This window comes from Myotis nattereri (assembly GCF_964212035.1).
Source record: "Myotis nattereri genome assembly, chromosome: 1".
Lineage (NCBI taxonomy): Eukaryota > Metazoa > Chordata > Mammalia > Chiroptera > Vespertilionidae > Myotis > Myotis nattereri.
This window is the reverse complement of record NC_138075.1, coordinates 19,420,193-19,442,336: the sequence shown is the minus strand read 5'-3', so window position 1 is coordinate 19,442,336 and position 22,144 is coordinate 19,420,193. Positions and strand designations below refer to the sequence as shown.

The 22,144-nt window shown below is 37.9% G+C and overlaps 1 protein-coding gene across 10 annotated transcripts in view; it reads left to right on the top strand.

The window, feature by feature from the left end:
• The window catches only part of NRXN3 (neurexin 3), a gene marked incomplete at its 5' end in the record, with an annotated part of 1,486,708 nt that overhangs the window by 1,324,414 nt on the left and 140,150 nt on the right, over nt 1-22,144 (top strand). For 8 of the 10 annotated variants that reach the window (XM_081083746.1, XM_081083745.1, XM_081083740.1 and 5 more), the window contains 2 exons: nt 5,457-5,546; nt 10,801-11,105. In XM_081083746.1, the coding sequence (XP_080939872.1) occupies nt 5,457-5,546; nt 10,801-11,105 (395 nt within the window). The remainder of the gene's footprint in view (nt 1-5,456; nt 5,547-10,800; nt 11,106-22,144) is intronic. The other 2 variants (XM_081083748.1, XM_081083747.1) reach the window with 1 other exon arrangement.

Here is a 22,144-nt window from a genome sequence, read left to right as displayed (position 1 = left end):
TCATGGGATTACTTAATTGAGTCTGGAGAATATCCCTACTTAAAAATGCCCTTGTACTCTGGTTCTATTAATTTACTTACCCCAGCTGATCAGTTTTCTGCTCCAAGAGATTAATTTCTTTACCTTGGCACACTAAAGGATCAAGGCTTACAACATATAAATAGGTTTGTTTTTTTCTTCTTCAGCCCCAAAAGTGTGTTGTGAGGATTAATGTAATGATGCTTATAATTGCATTTTGAACTCCTTGATCTAGTGGCACTTTATAAATATAAGATATTAGGTTTTTGTTGAGGTCCATCCATCACTTACAAGGGCCCAAACGTTCCAGATGCCCTTTGGGTAGCATAATACTCCCCTTTCTGACTCTAAGAGTGTTTGTCTGGGTCAATGTTGGGAACAAGACCAGAGCTGAGCTCAGAGAGTTTTCCCAATACCTTTTCTTTAGTGTCTAGATTTGCTTTGAAACTCACAAACTGTTCTTTGGGGAGAGAGACATAGTAAGAACCTCTGAAAATCCCTACTACTTAAGCCTACCCACATCGATTTTCTTTTGCCTCTGGCTCCAATATGTAATATTTACTCTTTGACTGTTCATTAGACCCATACTCTCATTTTTTTATGTCAACAAAACAATACAGAAAACTGTTCCTTCTTTTATTCCAGGACTCACACCAAAATACAGAAATACCTCTGGCATTAATTTTGCACAGATGAATGTTGTTACTATATTTCTTTTAGGCTGGCCACGTGCTTGACAGTATTTCAGATGGTATTAATAGTCTACCTGCAAGAAAGCATTTTATGCCAGCCCAGTGCAAATTGCCCAAACCTTTAAGCCACTCTTCCTCAACTTAGCAGAGGTATATCATCATTACCTGTGGCTGGACTTGGAAATCACATTTGTCAATGCTTGAATTGTTCTTTTACTTTCAATTGAGCTTAAAACTCACTTTGTTTTGGAAACAGGGTTAGCTGAGTATATTTTAGAAGCTACGGAAACACAAAAAGCAACACCTAAGAGATTTAGGATGTTTCATTTTCTGTGACTAGTTGACCTTTGGGTGACAACTTTATGGGACCAAATGGAGTATGGTCATCCTTCCTTAGAATGGAGGCCTGGTAAAGTTCTAAGAGAGTGGAAGTGCACCATGGAGCCAATATAATTTATTTATCTCATTAGGAAAGAGTTAAATTATATCAATGATAATTGTTTAAATAAATTGAAGGTTTTTCATATCTCAGGTTTTTCATATGCTCTATTTCTTATTCTATTCCAAATTCTATGGTGAATTGGGAAATAGGTAAACTGAGGCTAAGTGATTGTATAAGATCACACAGTTAGTAAATAATAAAGTTAGAACTCAAAGCCAAATTTATCTCCAAAGCCCATGATCTTAGCTTCTGTGCTGTATTGATTATGGTTTTAAGAAATTAGTATAATGTCTAATGAATAGGATCAATGTTTGGACAAGTAGAGTGCAAAAACTGTGCTGTAAAAGTTATTTTCTGTGCTATACAAGAGTTGTTTTTTTTCTGAACAATATCTGGGTAGCTCAGTTGGTTAGAGTGTCTTCCCAATACACCAAGGTTGGGGGTTCAATCCCTGGTTAGGGCACATACAAAAATCAAACAATGAATGCATAAATAAATGGAAAAAACAAATTGATGTTTCTCTCTCTATATATATAAATCAATCTTTTTAAAAAAATAAATAAAAATAGTTTTTCTTCTCTTAGTTCTTCAATTGAAGATATTTTACTTCTTTGGGACTATCAACATATTTCAAATTTTCTTTTGGGACCATAAATAGAGACTGATGTATTAATAGCTATTCAGGAATCACTTGATTTCTTTGTCTTATCTTTCTCTGTTCTCTTTTTCTTTTATCGCAAATGGGTCCACCCAAGTGTAGAAAACATAAAATATTTTTGTATAATTGTGGGAGGTATGTGTATGAGCCAGTTGGGCCTTAATAATCTTACCTCAGAGTAGTATGCTTTTCACAATTTTATAATTCAACAGTGCATGTTGTATGTGTCTCTGGGAGTTGATATTTAAATAATAGAATCAATAATACAATTGTAAGTTACCATAGGAGGCATAAAGATATCAATATCTGATCAAAATTGAATGGTGATATACACATTTATTTTAAGAAAAATAAAATGTGACTAATATTTTTTCTAAACCTCAGTTCCATGTAGGTGAATGTCAGATCCACATAAGTAATTTAAGAACTATATATTTGAAGATCTCTTTGAGCAACTTAAAGGTTTCTCAGTGTGGTAGAGAACTGAACTCATTACATTTTGGGGGTCTAATTAGTAATGCACACTTGCTTCCTCTTAATGACATTACTATTCACAAGACCATCCTTTCTTGAGGTTAGCATCACTTTCTGTTGGAGAATTTATTTCACTCTTTGTTTAAATTTTTATACTGGTTTCTATCCGAAATGTACAACAGAATGTTATTAAGGATTTAATATGAATGTATATGAATTTGATGAGGCTTGCTCAGTTTTCAGAGTAGTCCCTATGTATGAATTCTTATATTTAGAAGGTTTTTTGCTCTTCAATCAGTCTAACAAATGGAGCTCGGGGCAAATGAACTCATTCTTATGCACTTGTTTCTAAAACAGATCTCTCTAATGTTTGAGATAAATTAAAATAAAAACCAACAAGAACATGAAAAGAAACTAAGAATAATGTTAATGTGGCAATTTAAACCAATTTGGTTTTTCAAATGACCTTCCATCTTTCATAGCTTTTAACAGTATGCAAGATCACTATCCTTAATGACAGATACCATCAATCTGGTGTGGAGAACTTAAAACTTTTCTCTAAATGTCTTTAAAGCTGAGGTGGAGAAGAATGACTCTCTCTCTTTCACTTTTTGAAGGGTGTAATGTTGAACTGTGGCTATGCTGTCCTCCCAATATATCACATATTAATTGTCCAACATAGTTTCCCCTTTTTCTAGCCTATATCATGTTCCAAAATGATTCCCTATGGAGCGGTATGTTTAAAAGAGAGTGCGGGGAGAGGAAGGGATGCTTAGGATGACCAAGAGCCCCAGGTATTTGGAGGAAGTAATCAATGCAGCTTCTTAATTCACTAATTTGGTGCATGTAGAACTCTGATAATTTGGGAACTTTGGTCACTTAAGATTTTCCCTGCATGTTACTAAGAATATTTAGCTTTAGATTTGCTATTGACTTCACTAATACATTGCACAGTGAGTAAAGGCCATTAATATATTTAATGTTGGGGCCAGCAATGACAATTATAGAAAACTCAAAGTAATGGTATATATTCCAGGTGGATCTGACATGACCCATTTTCCATTTCTCAGTATACTGTTGTCATGACTAAAACTTGAGAGGGGTCAAAGCTTATGAAGATGGATGACATGCCTTGGATGATATTTGTCTACTTTAGGGTAGGATTAAGAGTTATAGATATATATTCTACTTTAAAAAAAGTGTTTCTTTTCTATGAAGACATGTGAGAATGTACCCAACTTTATTTTATATTAGGCTGCTGAGTACCCAGATCTACAAAGTATCATCATAATGACCTATCGCTAATCAGTAGCTTTATTAACAGATACAACTAACTTCCTTTACCATAGATTTAATTAAACAGAGAAATTAGATTGCCTTTCATTTTCTTCTTTTCCTCCTAGCATGTACCCCTTTTTTGTGAAAAATATACTTTGAGAAAATTTTTAAATTAACACTCCAATCCAATATTATTGATTGTTCTCTCCATTCAGTGCCCTTTATCCTTTGATATGTCAATATAGTATGCTGTATGCCATCCAGTTAGGGTCCCATAATGTAGGCTGGAAACAGATCCATAGTTGCCTCTTTTATAAAAACCAACAAGAACATGAAAAGAGTCTAAGAACAATGTTAATGTGGCAATTTAAACCAATTTGATTTTTCAAATGACCTTCCATCTTTCAGAGTTTTTAACAATATGCAAATTTTTGTTGTTTTATATAATAATGAGTCAGCTTCATAGAATAATGTATTCATAGGAGAAATGAATGTGGACCTTGTCCAAACACTGCCACTCTTTCCTGTCCTACTATTCTTTCCCTTCCTACCCATCATGGAGGGCAGGCATGCATTTCCTCACCTGTGGAACCTGCCAGCAATAACCCCTATATGGAGCTGGCCCTGAGACTCATAGCAAGCTTCTGTGCACATGGCCTGATGATATACGTAATTCTAATATTCTTTCTGGATTTTAGAAATTTCTTGTAAATGGTTTCCAAGCCACCTGTTTTAAGATTTTGATTTTGTTTTTAATGTTGGTAATTTAGAATGGGATTCCCTAAGTTCTAATATAGTGCTGTGAGTCCAAAGTAATGAAGTATAACTCACTAGTTTCTGCTTGATATCTGTGAGGTTGGTTGATGAGATAGCTCCCAAAGCATAGTTTCATTATTGGGTGATTTGAAGCACATTCATTAGGGAAATATTTCCACAACACCACTCTCCAATTCTGTTCTAAGGATAGAAACCATCCCGAGGTAGTAACAGTTATGAAATGAAGAAGGGCGCATGCCAGCAGTTAAATGCATTATGTCTGAGGTTTGAAACTGATTAGATATTTTATGCTTGGGAGAAGTGTCCCTAACAGACTTTAGGAATGGATGTTTGTTCAGGAAGCACCTCTCACAGGAAGATAAGAAAGAGGAAGGTAAACGTATAAAGCCTGAATCTATTAGTAGTAATAAAGCATAGGTGCTTAAAAGCCTCCAGAGGCTATCTCATTAAATGTATAGCTGTTTTTAAGCATAGATATAGACAAATATTGACAAGGGAGTAGAGACAGTAAGAGCCATCTGTAAGACACTACCTATTTAACATAGTTGATGGGATGCCAGGCCTCCTTTATGGAATAAGGAGTCTCCCTTGGCCATCAAGACTTTAATGGTCTTCTTTGGCTTCCCTGTGCCAGAAGGTAGAACAGCTACTGACACTTGAGAGTAGAATAAGGAATATGTGGACCGTGCTTCTAATAGGATACAGTAGTGAGGATAGAGCATGCCTGACTGATGTCCCCTCCCACATTATAAAGCCGATCTGGCAGGTTAAGTTCTCATAGTTCAGGGAGATCCTCCTGCCTCCATTGACCCAATTAAGATGCAGCTGGGGTGAGATGGAAACGAGTGAAGGTCAACCCATCTTTATAAATGGGCACACCTCTTGCTGAGTCCTATCCCATGCCATGTGCCCAACACTCGGCGGAGCACTGCATAGCTAAGACTAACCTGATGTCAAACCTGTCACCAAGGACAGAGTGATTTCAACTCCACCTCTACTAAAGATAAATTGATATCTAGCTCTAAAAACTTCATAAAACACACAAAAAAATAGGATGTTTTTTCGTGACTTATTGACTTTTCAGATTGTTCTTTAAGCTGTTTTTTAAACTTTAAAGGCAACACTGATAATGAACGCTTCCAAATGGTAAAACAGAAAATCCCCTTCAAATATAACCGGCCCGTAGAGGAGTGGCTGCAGGAAAAAGGTAACCATCGTTAAAACTTTCATTTTAAATTCATTTGATTCTAAACCCGCATTTTTAAAGCCTGCAAATAAATGTTCCTTAAATGATAATCGCCTGCTGCATAAATGACTGTTTTAATTTTCATTATAATTTGTGTCAGCTTCCACCTGCCATATGTTGATAAATCATGCTATAATACATTGCCATTAAAATACAGTTAAAGGGACTAACATCTCGTTTGCTATCAGTGTGACAGCCACAAACAAACAAACAAAAAATTCCAGGAACCTCTAAAAAAGAAATGTATTATGGCAACTTAACCACTGCATGACATTATTTGTTAATTTATTTTAAATAGCCTCTTATACCAAAGCTTTCTAAAGAAATTTCAAAAGTGCTTTTTAAACTTCCAACTTGAGGCTGTTTCGGCTTTACTGTCTAACAACAAAAAAAGTCATAGATTCTGCTAACTTAAACTGCTTAAACACAAGTGTTATAAGAAGAGGAGTGTTCCTTTTGAACATCTTTTTATAAACAATGAAAAGAAAGAGAAAGATGAATTTTGCCTCTCAATGCAACCTTACAGAGGCAAAAGGGTTTCATAAGAGATTAATTGTGTCCTAGTCACTGACGGAAACTAAACACAAACGCAAACCTATTTTACACTTCGGTTGTGTGATACCTCCTGTACTGGATATTATGCAACAAAAGTGTAAGTGGTTAGGGCAACGAGTTGGAAAAGGAAAGGCTCATAAGAGGCAAAACAGCAGTTTCTGATTTGCCAAAGAAAACCACCACATAGCTAATAAGAGAGGGCAGCAGTTATACCAGATCTTAGAATTTTCTGTGTGGCTTCTGTTTGTTGGGATGTAAACCACTGTCTCTCTACAAAGGAAAGTTCCTCTCTTTGAGAAGCTACTTATTCTGTTCTTTCCTGAGCCAGTATAAGCTTTTCTGGTCTCCAGACCTTCAATGAATTTTTAAAATATATAGAGATTTGATAGAGTTACATATAACAAGCAATTGAGTATATTAGTATATAACTTAAAAATCAAAAAGCTACTACAGTTTTAAAGGGTGAAACATTTGCACCTTTAAACACAGAAAATTCTCACTGAGTCTTAATTGTTTGCCCTGTTTTAATGTATGTGGTCTAATTAAAAATAAATTAAGAATAACTCTAAAAAGCAAATAATTTTGTCTAGTAATCACCAGCTCCTAAAGTCCCTTTAACATTTAAATATGATGATTGCCTCACTTTTTAAAAAGGAAATGAAAATTAGATGCATGTCTGAGTCTCATGTGCCTGAGAGAACTTTTTTGTTTCTTTCAATTTTATGTTAATACTATTTTATTTTACTCCATTGCCTTTTGAAGTCTAAGTTTAAGAGCATGCCAGGCGTTTTCATTTGTATAAACCATTATAAAGTTATTAGTAGGCTTTTAGTTTTCCTCACGATAGCATTGTTATCGGTTGGTTTTCATATAAAGGATGCTTTCAAACATGCAACAAATGGGGTGGAGTGGGGTGGGGGGGCAGGGCCAGGGGTGTTTCAGGTGAGATGGAGGGAGGCATTCTAATATCTTCATCAAATATGTACATGTTTTTATATGTGCACGTATGATTGAAACAAAGTATTTGCAAACTGGAAGGTCTTTTTTCCTCTACAGTATTTTAACAAATTACTTTGTTGGTAATTTAGGTGAGTAACATCTATTTATTCTATTGCTTTATCCCTTCCTCTGTCTAGCTAACTTTTCCTTCAAAATAAATTGCAAATATATAGCAAAAAACCTTGTACAGGCAATGAGTATAAAAAGGTAAAGACAGAAGGATGACTAGGTAGATGGGTCAGGAAGTCCTGGGAATGCCTCTTTACATTGACCTCTGTCACTGGAGAAGAGGTCTGGGGCACAGCACTCCCAGTCTGTTTTCTGGCTCTGTCTACTATCGACTGACTTCCTGACCTTAGACAATCCATTTAACCTCTGTATAGCTCATATTTCCCATCAGAGGAGAGGATAAATAATACTGCCTATTCCCCAAGGGTGTTCTGAGGTTTAATTAATTAGTCTTTGTGCAATACTGGCTGGAAACATGCAAAGATTTCATTTAAGCCATATGTGAACGTGGTGTCCAAATGAGGCAATAATGAATGACTTCCAAGATGGTGGCACCCACAACAAAAAATAAAAAGTAACCTGCTATAAATTATGTACTGGTGTTAGAACCATTTTTTTTTTATAATTGGTGATAGAACAATTCTCATTTCAAGATATATATGTAGATAACATGATCACACACAAAAAAACATGATTGACCATAATCACTAACAATAATGAGTCTGGCATTGATTTCAAGAAATCTTGGGCATGTGATGAAACTATCTCATCAGTCCTCATATCCTTCAGAGGGAGGGGGTGGTGATGGCTGTATCTTGCTTATTCACTTACTCCTGCTTCACAGAGAGAAATTGACCAGAGGAAGAGGTGGCAGAAGACTTAGATTATCCCACTATTACTAGAGTTGTAGCCAATTTATTGTTAACCACCTAATTCATGGTAAGGGGGGCTATTTCAAAATAGAATAAAGGCAGTTCTAGCCAGAAATAGAGCATGGAACAGAGAAGCAAACAAATATTCAAATATTTAAGGTGTGGTCTGATATAAAATTGAAGCACAGACATCCTCTTCCCTGTCTTACCCAACCAGTGCCTTATTCTTAAGAACTGATTAGCCAGCTCTTTCTGAGAAAGCAGCAATAGCCAGAAGTGGGGCAGTGTCTTAATCTTAGAGCTCAGGAAATGTCTCTCCTTTCTCCGTGCTTGGGTCAGTCTTGAACAAACAAAGACCACCACTTTATGAACCTGAATAATGTCAACTAGAATAAAAGAGATCCATCATATCTAACCAGTGTAATTCAGGTTTACATTTCAATTCTCTCTAAGCCTTTTAATTTTTTTATTTTTATTTATTTATTTTTATTTTTTAAGCATTGGCAGGATAATAGCACCAGGAAAATAGATAAAGACTGCAATAGATGTGAAGTACTTTCAGGAATATTAGAAGTAATACAATGTTCCAACTATAATCAGAGCCACTTACTGATCATCAGTAGTGGACTATATACAAAAACAGGAGGTGAATAAACATTATAGTTAGACAACAGTTGTATGAATGGACATTATCGCTTGGTATTGGGGCTATCTGATTTAAGATACTGAATTTTAGTCCTAGATATCTCCTATTATGCAGCTTGTTCTTATGTATTAACTTAAGCTGCCCCAAATGCCTTTGTGAGGTTGAGGGCATATTTATTCTCCCCTCCCATCATGGCATTTATTTTCTAGTAAGCTTAAAGCTATCAGAAAAAGCTGTTGTCAAAAAACAAAACAAAACAAAAAAACACACATTAAAGATATGACCCCACTGTTATTGTGCTTTGAACGTTTTGCTGTGTGCTTTGTGATAAATGACAGGTCAAAGGACAAGTAATGATGCATATGCACAGGGTACCGAAGGAATTGGTGAAAAAGTAATGGAAATCTATTAAATCTATTTTGATTGCACCCTTAGGTTCTGGACATTTCTGTTATTATTAAGGCCAGAAGATTCTATCTCCATACTCCAGATATCTTTATAGAGTTCAGATCCTTTTCACTATAATAGAATTATCTGGCTAGTTCCACATCCTGCAGTGTTCAAAGCTTCCCAAGGTGTATTACTTGTAAATCATACTTCACTGACATACCCTGAAGAGTTGCCCAATGAGTGGAGTTGAGTCTTGTATAATGAGTTCCCTCTGAGCAGATGTGTTTTCCTTTCTCTGCCTCTTCCATTTGTCCATTATTATATGTTGAGAAGGTATTCCACATTATACACCAGAAAATAAAGAATAGCTAACCATTGTGAAGACTTAAAGACCATGTAATAGTAGTAGTGTTAAAAGCTGAAACATCACAGGCTGCCTTTGTTCATATTAGACATTGTGAAGCAAAAACCTCAATCTTTAAAAATATACTCTTTTATTAATCAGGCAAGAATAACACCATTGTTTCCAGTCATTTACAGCTAAAATATTTCAGAGGGCTAGATTTAGGAATGAGTGGAGCATTGTTTGATCTCTGACTAAAGTGGAGAAAATTTTAAAAAGAATATATTTCATTCCATTAGTAAGTCCCCCCCCCTTCTCTATATAGAAAAGCAGAAGAAAATAATCTAGAGAAATAATGATATGGCTTAAAAAGCTATTTTTTATTGTTGTTTTTCTTGGAAAGATCTAGAAGTACTTTGGAAGAAGATAAGTTGAGTTACACTATTCTGAACTCTATTCTTCTATGATTCCATTCTGAGAGTTTCCTATTCACAGAAGCATAAATTGTTCCCCAAATGGGAACCCCAAGTAAGTTGAGCTACTGATACCCTTTAGTCCATTAATATATCTTGATATAATTTTAAGAAATTTTATGTTACTTTTTTTTAATGCCCATACCCCCCATTTAAAATATATGGACTTGGAATGACACTTTCTTCTTCCCCCATCTCAGGAACATATCAATGCCTACTTATTCTCCATATTTTAGGGAGAGATTTAGTTGTGTGACCATAATATCCTTACCTCAACATTAATAGAGGTAAGAATTGATTTGTCTTGGTGTTAATTGAACAGCAAGTATAGATAGGATATTATGTACTATGAAGATTCCTATAAAATAAGGTGTTTGGTGACTGACTGTTCACTTTTTCTAAGTATGCAATGAATCCAAATCTCTTAACTGGAATTTAATTTCAGTTAATTTAATGTAATTATCAGACCTAATTTTTTAATTCAGTGGGATGAGTGTCTCACAAGGTTTTTGTTTGCCATATGTAACTCTTTTTAGCTGTTGTTATGTACTTTGTAGGTAACAAATCAATAGAGTAGGCATTAATGGTTTATTATTATCATCATCTGATTTAGGGGTTTCTTTTTGTTGTCCACAACTACTTTATTGAGAAGACTATAATACTATTCACTATTGAACCAAGGTTCTCCATCCTCACAATGAAATAGAGACTTGATTATTCAGATACTTAGGATATTCAGCTAGACAGTGGAAGGGATAAACATAATGAAATGTTACTTGCCAATATCTGTATTGAATTTTTATTTTCTAATTTTCTCCCCTTCAATTACTCAAGGAAGCCTGTTTTTAGACCTGGTTCATTTAGACCAGGCAAGGCAAAGAGAGAAAATGTATGGGAATAATGATGTTTCCTCCACCCAACCCACTAGGCCGGCAGTTAACCATCTTCAACACCCAGGCGCAAATAGCCATTGGCGGAAAGGACAAAGGACGCCTCTTCCAAGGCCAGCTCTCTGGGCTCTATTACGATGGTTTGAAAGTATTGAACATGGCAGCTGAGAACAACCCCAATATTAAAATCAATGGAAGTGTCCGGCTGGTGGGAGAAGTCCCATCAATCTTGGGAACACAGACGACTGCCATGCCACCAGAAATGTCTACCACTGTCATGGAAACCACCACCACAATGGCTACTACAACAACCCGCAAGAATCGCTCAACAGCCAGCATTCAGGTAAATATTTCTCCAACTATTAATTGGTTTTGCATTTTTTATCTTTGAGACATTGCTATTGTGTTCGGTGTTACTACATATTAAGAGAATGTGAGTTACTATGTTTATAGGAAGGATGCCTACAGATACTCATAGTAATAAGACCTAGAATAGAGAAAAACAAAGTCATTGCTAAAGAAGTTACAAAGTCTTGTGTGCACTCATGGGTTACCATGCCTATCATATTTATTATTGAAACAGTAAATATATTATTCAAAACGGGAAAGCTATTATTCAAAAAGCTAATTTTGGTATGGAATACTCCTTGCTCTTATTTTATTACCTTTCTTTTCAATATTAAAAAGGAAAAAGGGGGAAAGTAAAATGTGTTATCATAGGAAAGACTATATCCTAGTGCAATTTCCTTACTACCTCCTGATGGCTTTGCTGGAATAAGAACTGTTCATTTTTTAAGCCAATGGGTAGCATTAAATCAAGGGCATCTGAAGCTAGAGGTTTAATCCTTATGACATACAGTCTGTATTTGATAGTCAATGTTGATTAATTACATATTATTTTTGTCCATTTTGTTTTTTTTATATATGATCAAGACCCTAATTACATTATAAAATTTGAAGATCTGAGTTTAGCTATGTAGGAAGTCCTTATTTTGTGCTAATGCTTTTTGTTTGTTTGTTTGTTTTTACTTAAAAGTAATTACACTCAAGCTAAAACTTAATGCCTTGCTGACTCCCTTGGCATTTCATAAATCTAGTTAGTAGTGGGTAGAAGGTTAATCAAGTTATTAGCCTTAAATGCTCTGGCATAAATAAGACATTCTAACTGCTTGTGGGGAAATTACCCCTAGCCTAGTTAGTATTTATAAACAATTCAGTAGAAACCAGTACTTCCCTTTCAGTTTCTTAGTTTTAAGACATTATGCAGGAGTTCAATTGAGTCTTTGACATCACCCTTCTATTAACTTCAATAGGCATTATAAATTTAAAGTCAATAATCCATAAACCCCTTATGGTTTCCCATTCTTCTGAATTAACATGAGTTAGGTAGAGGTAAATGTGCTGTCTTCTTTTTTCCTTTTAATTGAGCAGGAGTATCCAAAGAGTTCTTCCATGAGTTCACAGGCATGATCTGCAGCTGTATATACTGATGATATCATCAGGACAATCTTATGTGCAAGAACCTGGTTAGTCTAACAGTGTCCTAGTCCCACAGGCTGCTTCATGCATACCTATACACATGCTCCAAAAAATAGCTTTTTCTCTGATATTAAAGCAATAACTCCTGACACTTCACTCTACTCACTGAAAAGAAGATAAAAGGCAATATATATTTCTATTATGACTCTCTATAGCTCAAAAGCAGATCTGTTTATTGTTGGTGAAAACATAGTTCTATCTGCACAGGTCTTGGCAGACTTGTTTTGTTTCTGTCAGAATACATTCCACTAACTCTGTGGGAAGCAGAAGAGCAAAGGGCTTTTTCCCGTCGCAATGGCTATTCCTATAATCTTTTGCAAGGTCCAATTTTAACTGACCCCCAAGAGGATTTAATGTTACACCGGATTCAGGGACTAAGTCATGGTAATCATCAGTTTTTGGCTTTCTATCTTGTGGCACATACATAAATGGAAGTAAATTGGGTAGTCTTTCCAACCGAAGAGAACCAGAGCTTCTGGGGAAGTGTAGGGTACAAAAGACCAAAGTCTTGCAAATGATTATGATCTTAAATATCATAGAACCTGTTCTCATTTTAGTAGATGTGGACTGCTGGAGACTGTGTGATAGCCTCCTGTCTAGTGTGTGTTTCTTTTCCTTTGAGCCAAGTCATAATTGGATTATATCTACATGTTTTTCCTTTTGCTTCCACTAAGGCTATAAAAATGAGTTATACATCTGTTGATGCTCTTTGTTTTTAAGGGTGTGCAAATATAAACTCTTGGAGGAAAGCCAACAGATGAGCAGAATTGTATCAGACTGAGATGATGTATAAAAATGGCCCATGTCTTTGGAAAGACTTGCTAGAGGAAATAACTTTATGCCAATGGTTTTGGATAAGTTTTACTCTTGCCAATGAGCCATAAGAACTCTGTCCTGGGCTCTGTAAAAACTCAATAGCCTGCCTTGTCTACAAGCCTATTCTGATCTCAAGTACATTCTAGACCACATCAAGTCTTTGTCAGGACTAGGGACCCAATAGCATTTGGATTATATTCACGGTTTAGGACAATTCTAAAGGCTTTGGGTGAAGAAGGTCAGTCACCAAAGCTCTAATGTGCCCTGTTTAATCCAGCTAATTTCCTTGGATAAAGTGGACTCATAAAGGTTTGATCTCTTGGAAGTACTTTAGAAGGGAGAAAGAAATTGGGGAAGACTGGATTTCATATTTGTCAGATCGATCATTCACTTTTCTGAATAATACTCTGTTCTGTCCTCCTTTGCTTTGATAACATCTATGGGGCAGGATTGTCCTAAAATGAAGCTATTCCAGTGAAAATAGAATAAGGATGTGAATTTAAAAGTATAAAGACCTGGTTGTTCAAAAAATCTACTGGTTCCTTCTTAAAGCATAAGCTAAAAAGATATCATTTGAGCAGTTTCTTTTCAGTAGGCCTTGGGGAGTGTTGAGTTCCATTCAAAAGAAGGCTGAAAGTGCTTTCAGTCATGCTCTTAACTGTGTGAGTATGAACAAAAAGTTTTGGAGTTGATATGGCCCCCCTGGGAGTAACTGGTGCTTTGATATTTCTGATAATCTTGTTTGTTACAGACTTACTTGTGAATTTCATGTACTCCATGGAATTACTAACAGCTATGGTACCCAAGCATCAGATATTCATTCTATATTAAGAAGTATGTCTCTAGGTGCTCCCTGAATAAATAATAATAATGAAAATAACAACAACAACAACAATAGTCCTATCTAATAATAGACAAAGATGGTAATTGACCATACCTTTGCTATGCCTCCCATTGGCTAATCAGCACGATATGCAAATTAGCCTCCAACAAAGATAGCGGCTAATTTGCATATTTCAGGCAGGGTGGGACAGCGTGAGCTGCCATCCGGGCCCTGTGTGCAGCCCTGGGCAGTGGGGCTTAGGCGGCACAATTGTGCCGCCTAAGCCCAGCCCCCAGAAAGTGCCGCCCACAGGCAGCACCCAGCAGGGCCTGACCCTGGGTGCCCTGGCGATCCAGCCATCAGTGAGCAGGAAAGTGCAGCCTGTAGGCAGCACCCAGCAAGGCCTGATCCTGGGTCTCTGCAGCAATCCCAGAGCAGGAAAGGCCGGCCTTCAGGCAGCACCCCATCCTGGCCACAGCTCAAGGGAGAGTGCAACATGCAGTGGAGGCCAGGGGCCTGAGAGATCAACAGAGAGGGGTGCCTACTCCAAGCCTCCATGGTGTGGCTGGGGGCAGGCCCCCAGCAGACACACACACACACACACACACACACACACACACACACGACATTTGCTCCGAGCCTCTGCTGCCAGACTGTGGCCGTCAGTAGGACATCCACTGAGGGCTCTCGGACTGAGGGGCAGGCTGGGCTGAGGGAACCCCATGCCCCAGTGCACGAATTTCGTGCACTGGGCCTCTAGTAATAATAATAATAATTTAGATTGTATCCATGGTTTAGGACCATGGATATAATGAGAAAGCAGGTAGCTACGTGATAATTCTCAGGTAAAGGTCTGGCACTTAAAAGGTGCTCAGTAAGTATTTATTGAATAAATTAGAAAACAAGATAGGCTTTATTGCATACCTTATAATCATCTAACAACTAGAAGTGACATGGCTTGTGGAGCGCTTTCCCTCCAGAATAATCAGTGTGCGTTGGGACAATTTTATTTTTTTCCAGTGGAAAGGCTATAGCAGAATGATTAATGGATGTGCTTGGAGTCAGAATTGCCTGGGTTTAGAACCTAGTTTTTCTTCATATTAGCTAGTCACATATGCTCTAGTTAACTATTGCTATGAAACCAACTTTCCCCTTAAACTTAGTGGCTTAACATGTTAACTATATAATTGGATCTCACACTTTTGTGGGCCAGGAATTTGGGCAGAACTCAGCAAGGCAATTATTTGGCCCCATGTGGAGTCAACTGGAGTTACCCAGTGTCTACTCTGGTCTGGAGGGTCAGACATCACACACATGCCTTTGTGACTTGGTGGGTGAACTAGAAGCACTGGACTCAGCTGGGTCCATGTCCCTCTCCCTGTACTTTCCAAGACTCTCCATGTGGTCTCTCCAGCAGAGTAGCAGGACTTCTTTCATGGAGGCTCAGGGCTCTCAGAGAGAGTTTTCTAAGGAACAAGAAGAGACTGCCAGACTTTTAAAGCCTGAGCCTGGAAACTGACACATTGTCACATACACCATTTCTATGGTCAAAGCAGCCATTTCTCACTTTCAGGGAGGGAGATATAAGCCTCACTTCTAACAGGAAGAGTGACAGGAATTTGCAACCAACCTAAGTCTACCACATTGTAAAACTGTGGGAGTAGGGTTAATGAAAAGGTAATACTAGTGCTTGTAGTATGTGATGGTTTTGAGGATAACTGAGTTAATATAAGTAAAATGCTTAAAAGGAGTACATCATGAACTGTAAAACTGAGTGTGTTTTAAGCTTATTTTAACATTATGTCCCCAACATTTTGTATGCAAGTCAATACACTCTCAAGCAAGAATTTACCTCAGAATATGCAGTCGTCTCTATTGGTTGTTGTGTCTATAGTTTAGAGTGGAGATTTTCGGGGATAGGCATTTGAAGGAGGGTCAAAATAGAATTTGGAGGCTAACATTAGTACTGGCAAATAAAAAATATATATATATAAGATCTCGAGTCTCTAATACCCCACTACCCATCTTTTACTTTCTCTTCTATTTTTAAATCAACCTGGATTTCTATGGGTCTTGGAGGCTATGTTCTGCTATGAAATATGTCTACACATATATTCAGGGTTACAAAGAAAAGAAATTCAGGATCCTTGCCATCATGGAGCTTAGAGTTCAAGAGGGCTTGACATTGTCATCAATATGAAGCAGTGACTTACAAATAGTAGTATGTTGAGAATGAGGGTGGCATATGAGGTGGCTTGGCTGGATCTCATGGCTGAGGAAGTATGGAGCTGGAACTTATAGATGAGAACAATTGGATACATGGTGAAAGCAACAAATCCCAGGTTGGTTGAATGTCATAAGCTAAATTGTCAAAGTCGGAGATGATAATTCTTAAGGGAGTTAGCCAAGTCCAACTGGAACAGAGAGAACATAGAGGGGATTTGTGAAAGACAAGAGGTACAGATTCTCAGTCTTGGCTTGAACCCTCCCTGCCAATTGGAAGATGACCAAAAGCAGAGAACTGAATTGGGTTCCCTGTGGGTCTTACTATCAGGAATGCCCAACAATTGTTAAGACATTTCCATTATATTATAGCTGACCCAATGTCAGTAGGTTACTATCATTGCCCTGATAGGTCACCTTCTAAATTAGAAAAGTTCAACTCAGTCTATACTCAAATTTCTTTGTCCTCATTTATTACAGAAGGCAAAAGTGATAAACAAGAGTCTTTTAGTGATAACTTTCAGCCGCCAAGATTAGAACGTTCCTGTGAGAGGGAAAATGGCCAAAAGAAAAACAGTTCCAAGAATAATGTGTATTCTCTTACCTGAAGACTCCACACTGAGTAGTTATCAGTAAAGAAAGAACTCAGTGTATTCTGTGCATATCACCATTTGGAATAATTTATAAGCTATTAGCAGGATACTGATCATGACCCATTTGTGTGTGTGTGTGTGTGTGTGTGTGTGTGTGTGTGTGTGTGTGTGTGTCATTGATAAAGTCACTTTGACTTTGGGCACTGCTGTCTGGTACCAGAAAATTACCAGAAAATTGCAATGCTCAGCCTGGATTTGAACTATACTGTTTATCAGTAGAAATGAAAGACTTGAGAACTTTATGAGATTTGATTCTTATCTCAAACTCACAAATTTGGTGATCAAATGTAAACTACTTGAAAAAATTCCAGGAAGTAGCCAAAATTTTTCTGGCTTCGTAGCACTGTCTAGATGGAAAGTCTTCTTCTGGTCTGCTTTCAGTTTTGAGCTAGAGATAGTAAGAAGCACACTTTAGCCTTGATAGTGATGATTACAAAACAAAACAAAGCACATACTTGTTATTAAAAAGTTGATCCTTCACACCGCATGATCCAGATAGAGTGCCAGTATTTTGAAGGGAAGAGAACATACTTTAGAGTCAGAATTTCTGCTTTGGACTTAGCTGTGTTCTTCCAGTTACTCAGCCATGTATCTCTGGGTAGGTTGCTTAGCTTTTCTAAGCCTCCATATCATTATCTGTAAATGGGTATAACATAGGCTTGTTTTGAGGAATACCAGTAAATATGACTATGGATGATTTTTCCTATAAGTTTTCACTAACATTAGAGACATTAGGAAACCTCGTCAATCCAAGAGAGTTTTCCAGAATTCATAGAACCTCATAGAGATTAGCTTTCCTCTATGTTTGGATAAGCAGAAGAAGACCTTTTTTTTTTTTTTTTTTTTTTTGCTATGTCCACACAAACCCACAATTACCCAGGATTTCCTTCAAGGGTTACAGATTGAACCCAAGCCCCAAACTCTTCAATTACAAGAGATTTCCATGGGAGATTCTTTCATTTTTTCTGGAGTGAAAATTGACTTTGCTGAACAGTTATTACACACAGGGTGAAGCATGTGAAACTGCCATGTTTGTAGAACAGATAGTTAAAAATTTATATGGTTCCACAAAATATATGACACTCCTATTTTACAGCATGTTGCTATCAATGGCATTTTGACTTTGACTAGAACACTGAATTTTATCAAGTTTCTTTGTCAAACTGTCCTGGATTGGGATACAAGATAAATCTACCTTATCCCAAATGCCATGCTCTAATAGGATATAGATCATATTGTATCAGGAACAGTTCTACTTATCCAGATAATTATCCCCTCTGGGCTCCTACATCATTTCCCTGGTGCCACCAGCCTCATAGAAATGAGACAAGGAGTCCTCACAGTTTTCAGTCCCTCGCTTTTACCAGTAGACAACAGAGCCTCCAGGGGGAGTTTATTTTTAGGATCAGCGCTCAACTAATATTGATTAACAGCCTTACATAATGTGTGGCTCTAGGGCTTGCTTCTTTCCTGCCAAGCCTCATAACTGGGGAAGGCACCGAAGATTTGTCAGAATAATTAGACTTTCACTGCCAGCCAAGAAATATCTTGTCTTCTCCTTACCCTTATGCAGGTACTTTCTTTTCCCCTCTCAGAATAATTTGGGGAGAAGGAAATTGGACTCCAATTTACTCAATACCTGGAAGGACTCTTCAGCGACATATTCTCTCTGGAATTGCACGGTTCTTAAAAACAAATGAACAAACTTGATGTGTTTACCTCCCTCTTAAAGACTTCCATGTTGACAGTACAAATAAGCTAGGGAAGAGAATACAGTGTGGTTTTCTGTTCATCCCTCTTTAATACTTTAATTTCAATGGGTGAGATCTGCACTTCCCAATGCTGAGTTTAGCCACTTCGAAAGGGTCCTCTGCCCCAGCTGGTATTGCTCAGTGGATAGAGCATCAGCCTACTGACGGAAGGGTCCCCAGTTCGATTCTGGTCAAGGGCACATGCTTGGGTTGCAGGCTTGATCCCCAGTAGGGATCATGCAAGAGGCAACCAATCAATGATTCTCTCTCATCATTAATGTTTCTATCTTTTCCTTCCTCTGTCTTCCTCTAAAATCAATATATATATTTTAAAGTGTCCTCTGAGAAGGTCCTCATTGTGGATAAGTTGGAAATCTGTGAGTTGCTAGGAGATATTGTAGAGATGCTCTTCTAATTTGGTTGTAATACTTCCAGGGTGGAATTTCCACCAGAACTGCTGATCAAGTGCTGGGTCTTATTCTGAGCCACCTGAACAGCTGGGAGGGACATGGGGTCAGCTCTTGGCTACTCACTGTGGAGGTCCACAAATATTTTTAGAGCTCCCGGTGCTCTTTCTAATCACCTAGCATCCTGCTTGGCCAAGTCTGATGCCCAAATTCTTAACCTGTGGTGCGTGGATAGCCTCCTTGCTGTTTCTCTGTGCTGTTCTCTAGCACAGAGCTCTAGGCACACAAGTTTCTTGAATTTACTTGAACACAGAATTAGCTTTAGGGACGGGTGAATAATGTAGGCTTATTCAATTGCAAAGTCTGATCCTGTCTGTGTATAAGTGTTGAAATATTTTTTTATCATGGATTTTTGCATTGATATTGAGTTTTAAATATTGCAATAAAATATTATTTATATTTATAACTGAATGTTGTGGCACCCTAGATAAGGCCCAGTTCTACTTGAACATATCAAGCAAGGCTGTGTCTTTTCACTTGCTATTTCCGTTGCCTGAAGCAGCTTCTTCCAGCTATTTTCAGGATTCACTTTCTTACTCTATTCAGGCTTCTGTCTATATGGCAACTTCCAGAGAGACCCTCTTCAACCATGCTTTATAAAATAGAACTCTCTAGTTCTCAAATAAGTTCACCTCCTGCTTTTTTGTTTCTCATAGCAGTTACTTGTACCTGACATTGTATCACATGTTTTTTAGTTTATTCTATTTACTACATTGTGAGTTCTAGGATGGCAAGCTCCTTATTTCAGAACACAGTAGCACAGAAGAAACCCTCCATCAATACTGGTCGAAGCATATGAATGGGCGGCAACCTACCAGTACCTTCTCGGGGAGAACACACTTAATACTTACAGGTTGGATCTCACTTCCAAGCACCCTGCTCCCCCTCCCCTTGAGGCCCACTCTATGGTGCCGCTCATGAGTGGGGATGGTCATCAGCATGGTTTTGCTGCTCTTGAATCTTGGCCTTAAGAATAGGAGTTCTAGAGATGACTCTTTGTCTCTGCTGGGCCAGATAGTTCTTGATGGCTTCTGGCCTTTAAGTCTTCTTCCTTAGGACTTATTTGTCATCCTAGTAGCAAGAGCTGCTTCTAGCCTTTTGGAAATGCACTATCACCAATTTCCCTCTCTAATTTGTTCTTCTTATTCCTTTTCCAAATTTCTTAATTCTCCTAAAAACCTACTTTTAAATCTCCTATATAATAAAAGCTCAGAGACCGAAGTGGCAGAAAAACCAGAATGACCAGAGGCCAGAGCGACTGTGGCCCCTTGCCTCAGGCGACCCTGGCCCCCAGCAGGGATCCCCACCCTGATCGGGGGCATTGCCAGCTTGCAAACCTCCTGCAGCCCCTCGCCCTGGCTGGCCCCACCCCCCAGATGGGACCCCCACCCCTATCGTGGTTGTGGCCAGTCTGAAAACTGTCCATGGCCCCTTGCCCTGGCCAGCCCCACACCCAGTGAGACCACCACCTTGATCCAGGGCCCCCATCAGGGAAGGTTGGCCAGCCCCCACCGATGCACCGGGCCTCTATCCTATATAATAAAAGGGTAATATATAAATTGACCCTAATGGCAGCAGAATGACCAGAACAACCACTCAACCAGTTACTGTGAGGCACACTGACCACCTCTTGGTCCCTTTCCCTGGCTGTAGGCTCTGATCGCCTGGTGGTGAATGGGGAACCGGAGGTGGATGGTGGCGGAGGTCAGAGCTGGTTACGGGCAGCTTGGGGAGATGGCCCTGATTGCCAGCCAGGCCTAGGGACCATACCCATGCACAAATTTCATGTGCCAGGCCTCTAGTAGTAAAATAAGATTATTTTAAAGGCCCACTACTTCTATTTATTGGTATGGATAGGCTCATTTACCTGTCTGTATGTGTGTCGGTAAGTTGATGGGAGTCTTTTATCTGCTTTTAGTTACCTCTTTTATTTTTCTCTCATGGCTGAGTTTGTTGTGTGAACCCATTTACTTATAGTCACAATCCTATGATTCAGCTGACTCCAAAGTTACCTATTTTCTTTAAGATCTTTTGAAAGAACATTGATGGAAGATACAATGAGAAACCACTAGATTGAGAGGAGTAACTATATCTCTGCAGTTCATCACTTGACGTTCAGGGCCTGCAACAGTGCCTGCCACAAAGTAGGGCTCAATAAATGATTGTTGAAGAAAAAAAATGTATTAAATAAATGAATGCCTATCTGCAGAGGGGTCTATATTATTTGTGTTCAAGGTCAACAAAAACAGCTATGAGAAAGCAGCCTGGTGTGAAGGAAAAGAGTGCATGGAAGAAGACATTGGGAGACTTCACTCATGGATCAAAAAGTAGTTACAACCATGACTCTAGGCTGCTATGGAATTTTGCTTTTTGGAATTCAGTTTCATCATCTGAAATACAGAGATTAAAACTTCAACTTCATGGATAGATTAATATAATATAAGCCAAGTCCTAAATTGATGTGACTTAATAAAGGTTATTATTATTGCTGTTGTTGAATTGTTTTAAGTTAGATTTTAATCCAGGTCTCATTAGCAGACCTAGATTAGGATCTTTAAAAAATATATTTTTATTTACTTTCTAATTAGTCATTTGAACTCTGACATGGCAAGTAGCCTCTGTGGGTCTCCAAGTTTTCCTTATCTGAGTGTTAGAGTAGATTCATATTATCCCCAATATCTTTATTTTTTTAAACAGTATTTAGCAAGGTGCCTATCACATACAGTGACAGTTGAATGGGTATATAAATGAATTAGAGGGAGGAAGGAGAAAGAATGAGGAGAGAAGAGACAAGAGAGAGCAGAAATACTGTGTAATTATGTTGCTATAAGAACTATCAGCCCATTTCATGGATTGGGTGGCTACAGATGAGAGAAATGAATAGAATACCTTTGGTCTAATTAAAATAATAATATAAATAATGATTTCTTTGCTGAAAGCTATCAGAAAGGGTTCCACAATGACCATCCCTATGTAGAAAATAAACTACTTAATACATGTCTCTTGAGCCATCAAAAAAAAATCCATGATTCTAACTTAAACTGAGGTCCAAGAATTGGTTTTATTTTTTTTCTTAAAATACATCTTTTTATTTCGATTTACATCTGACA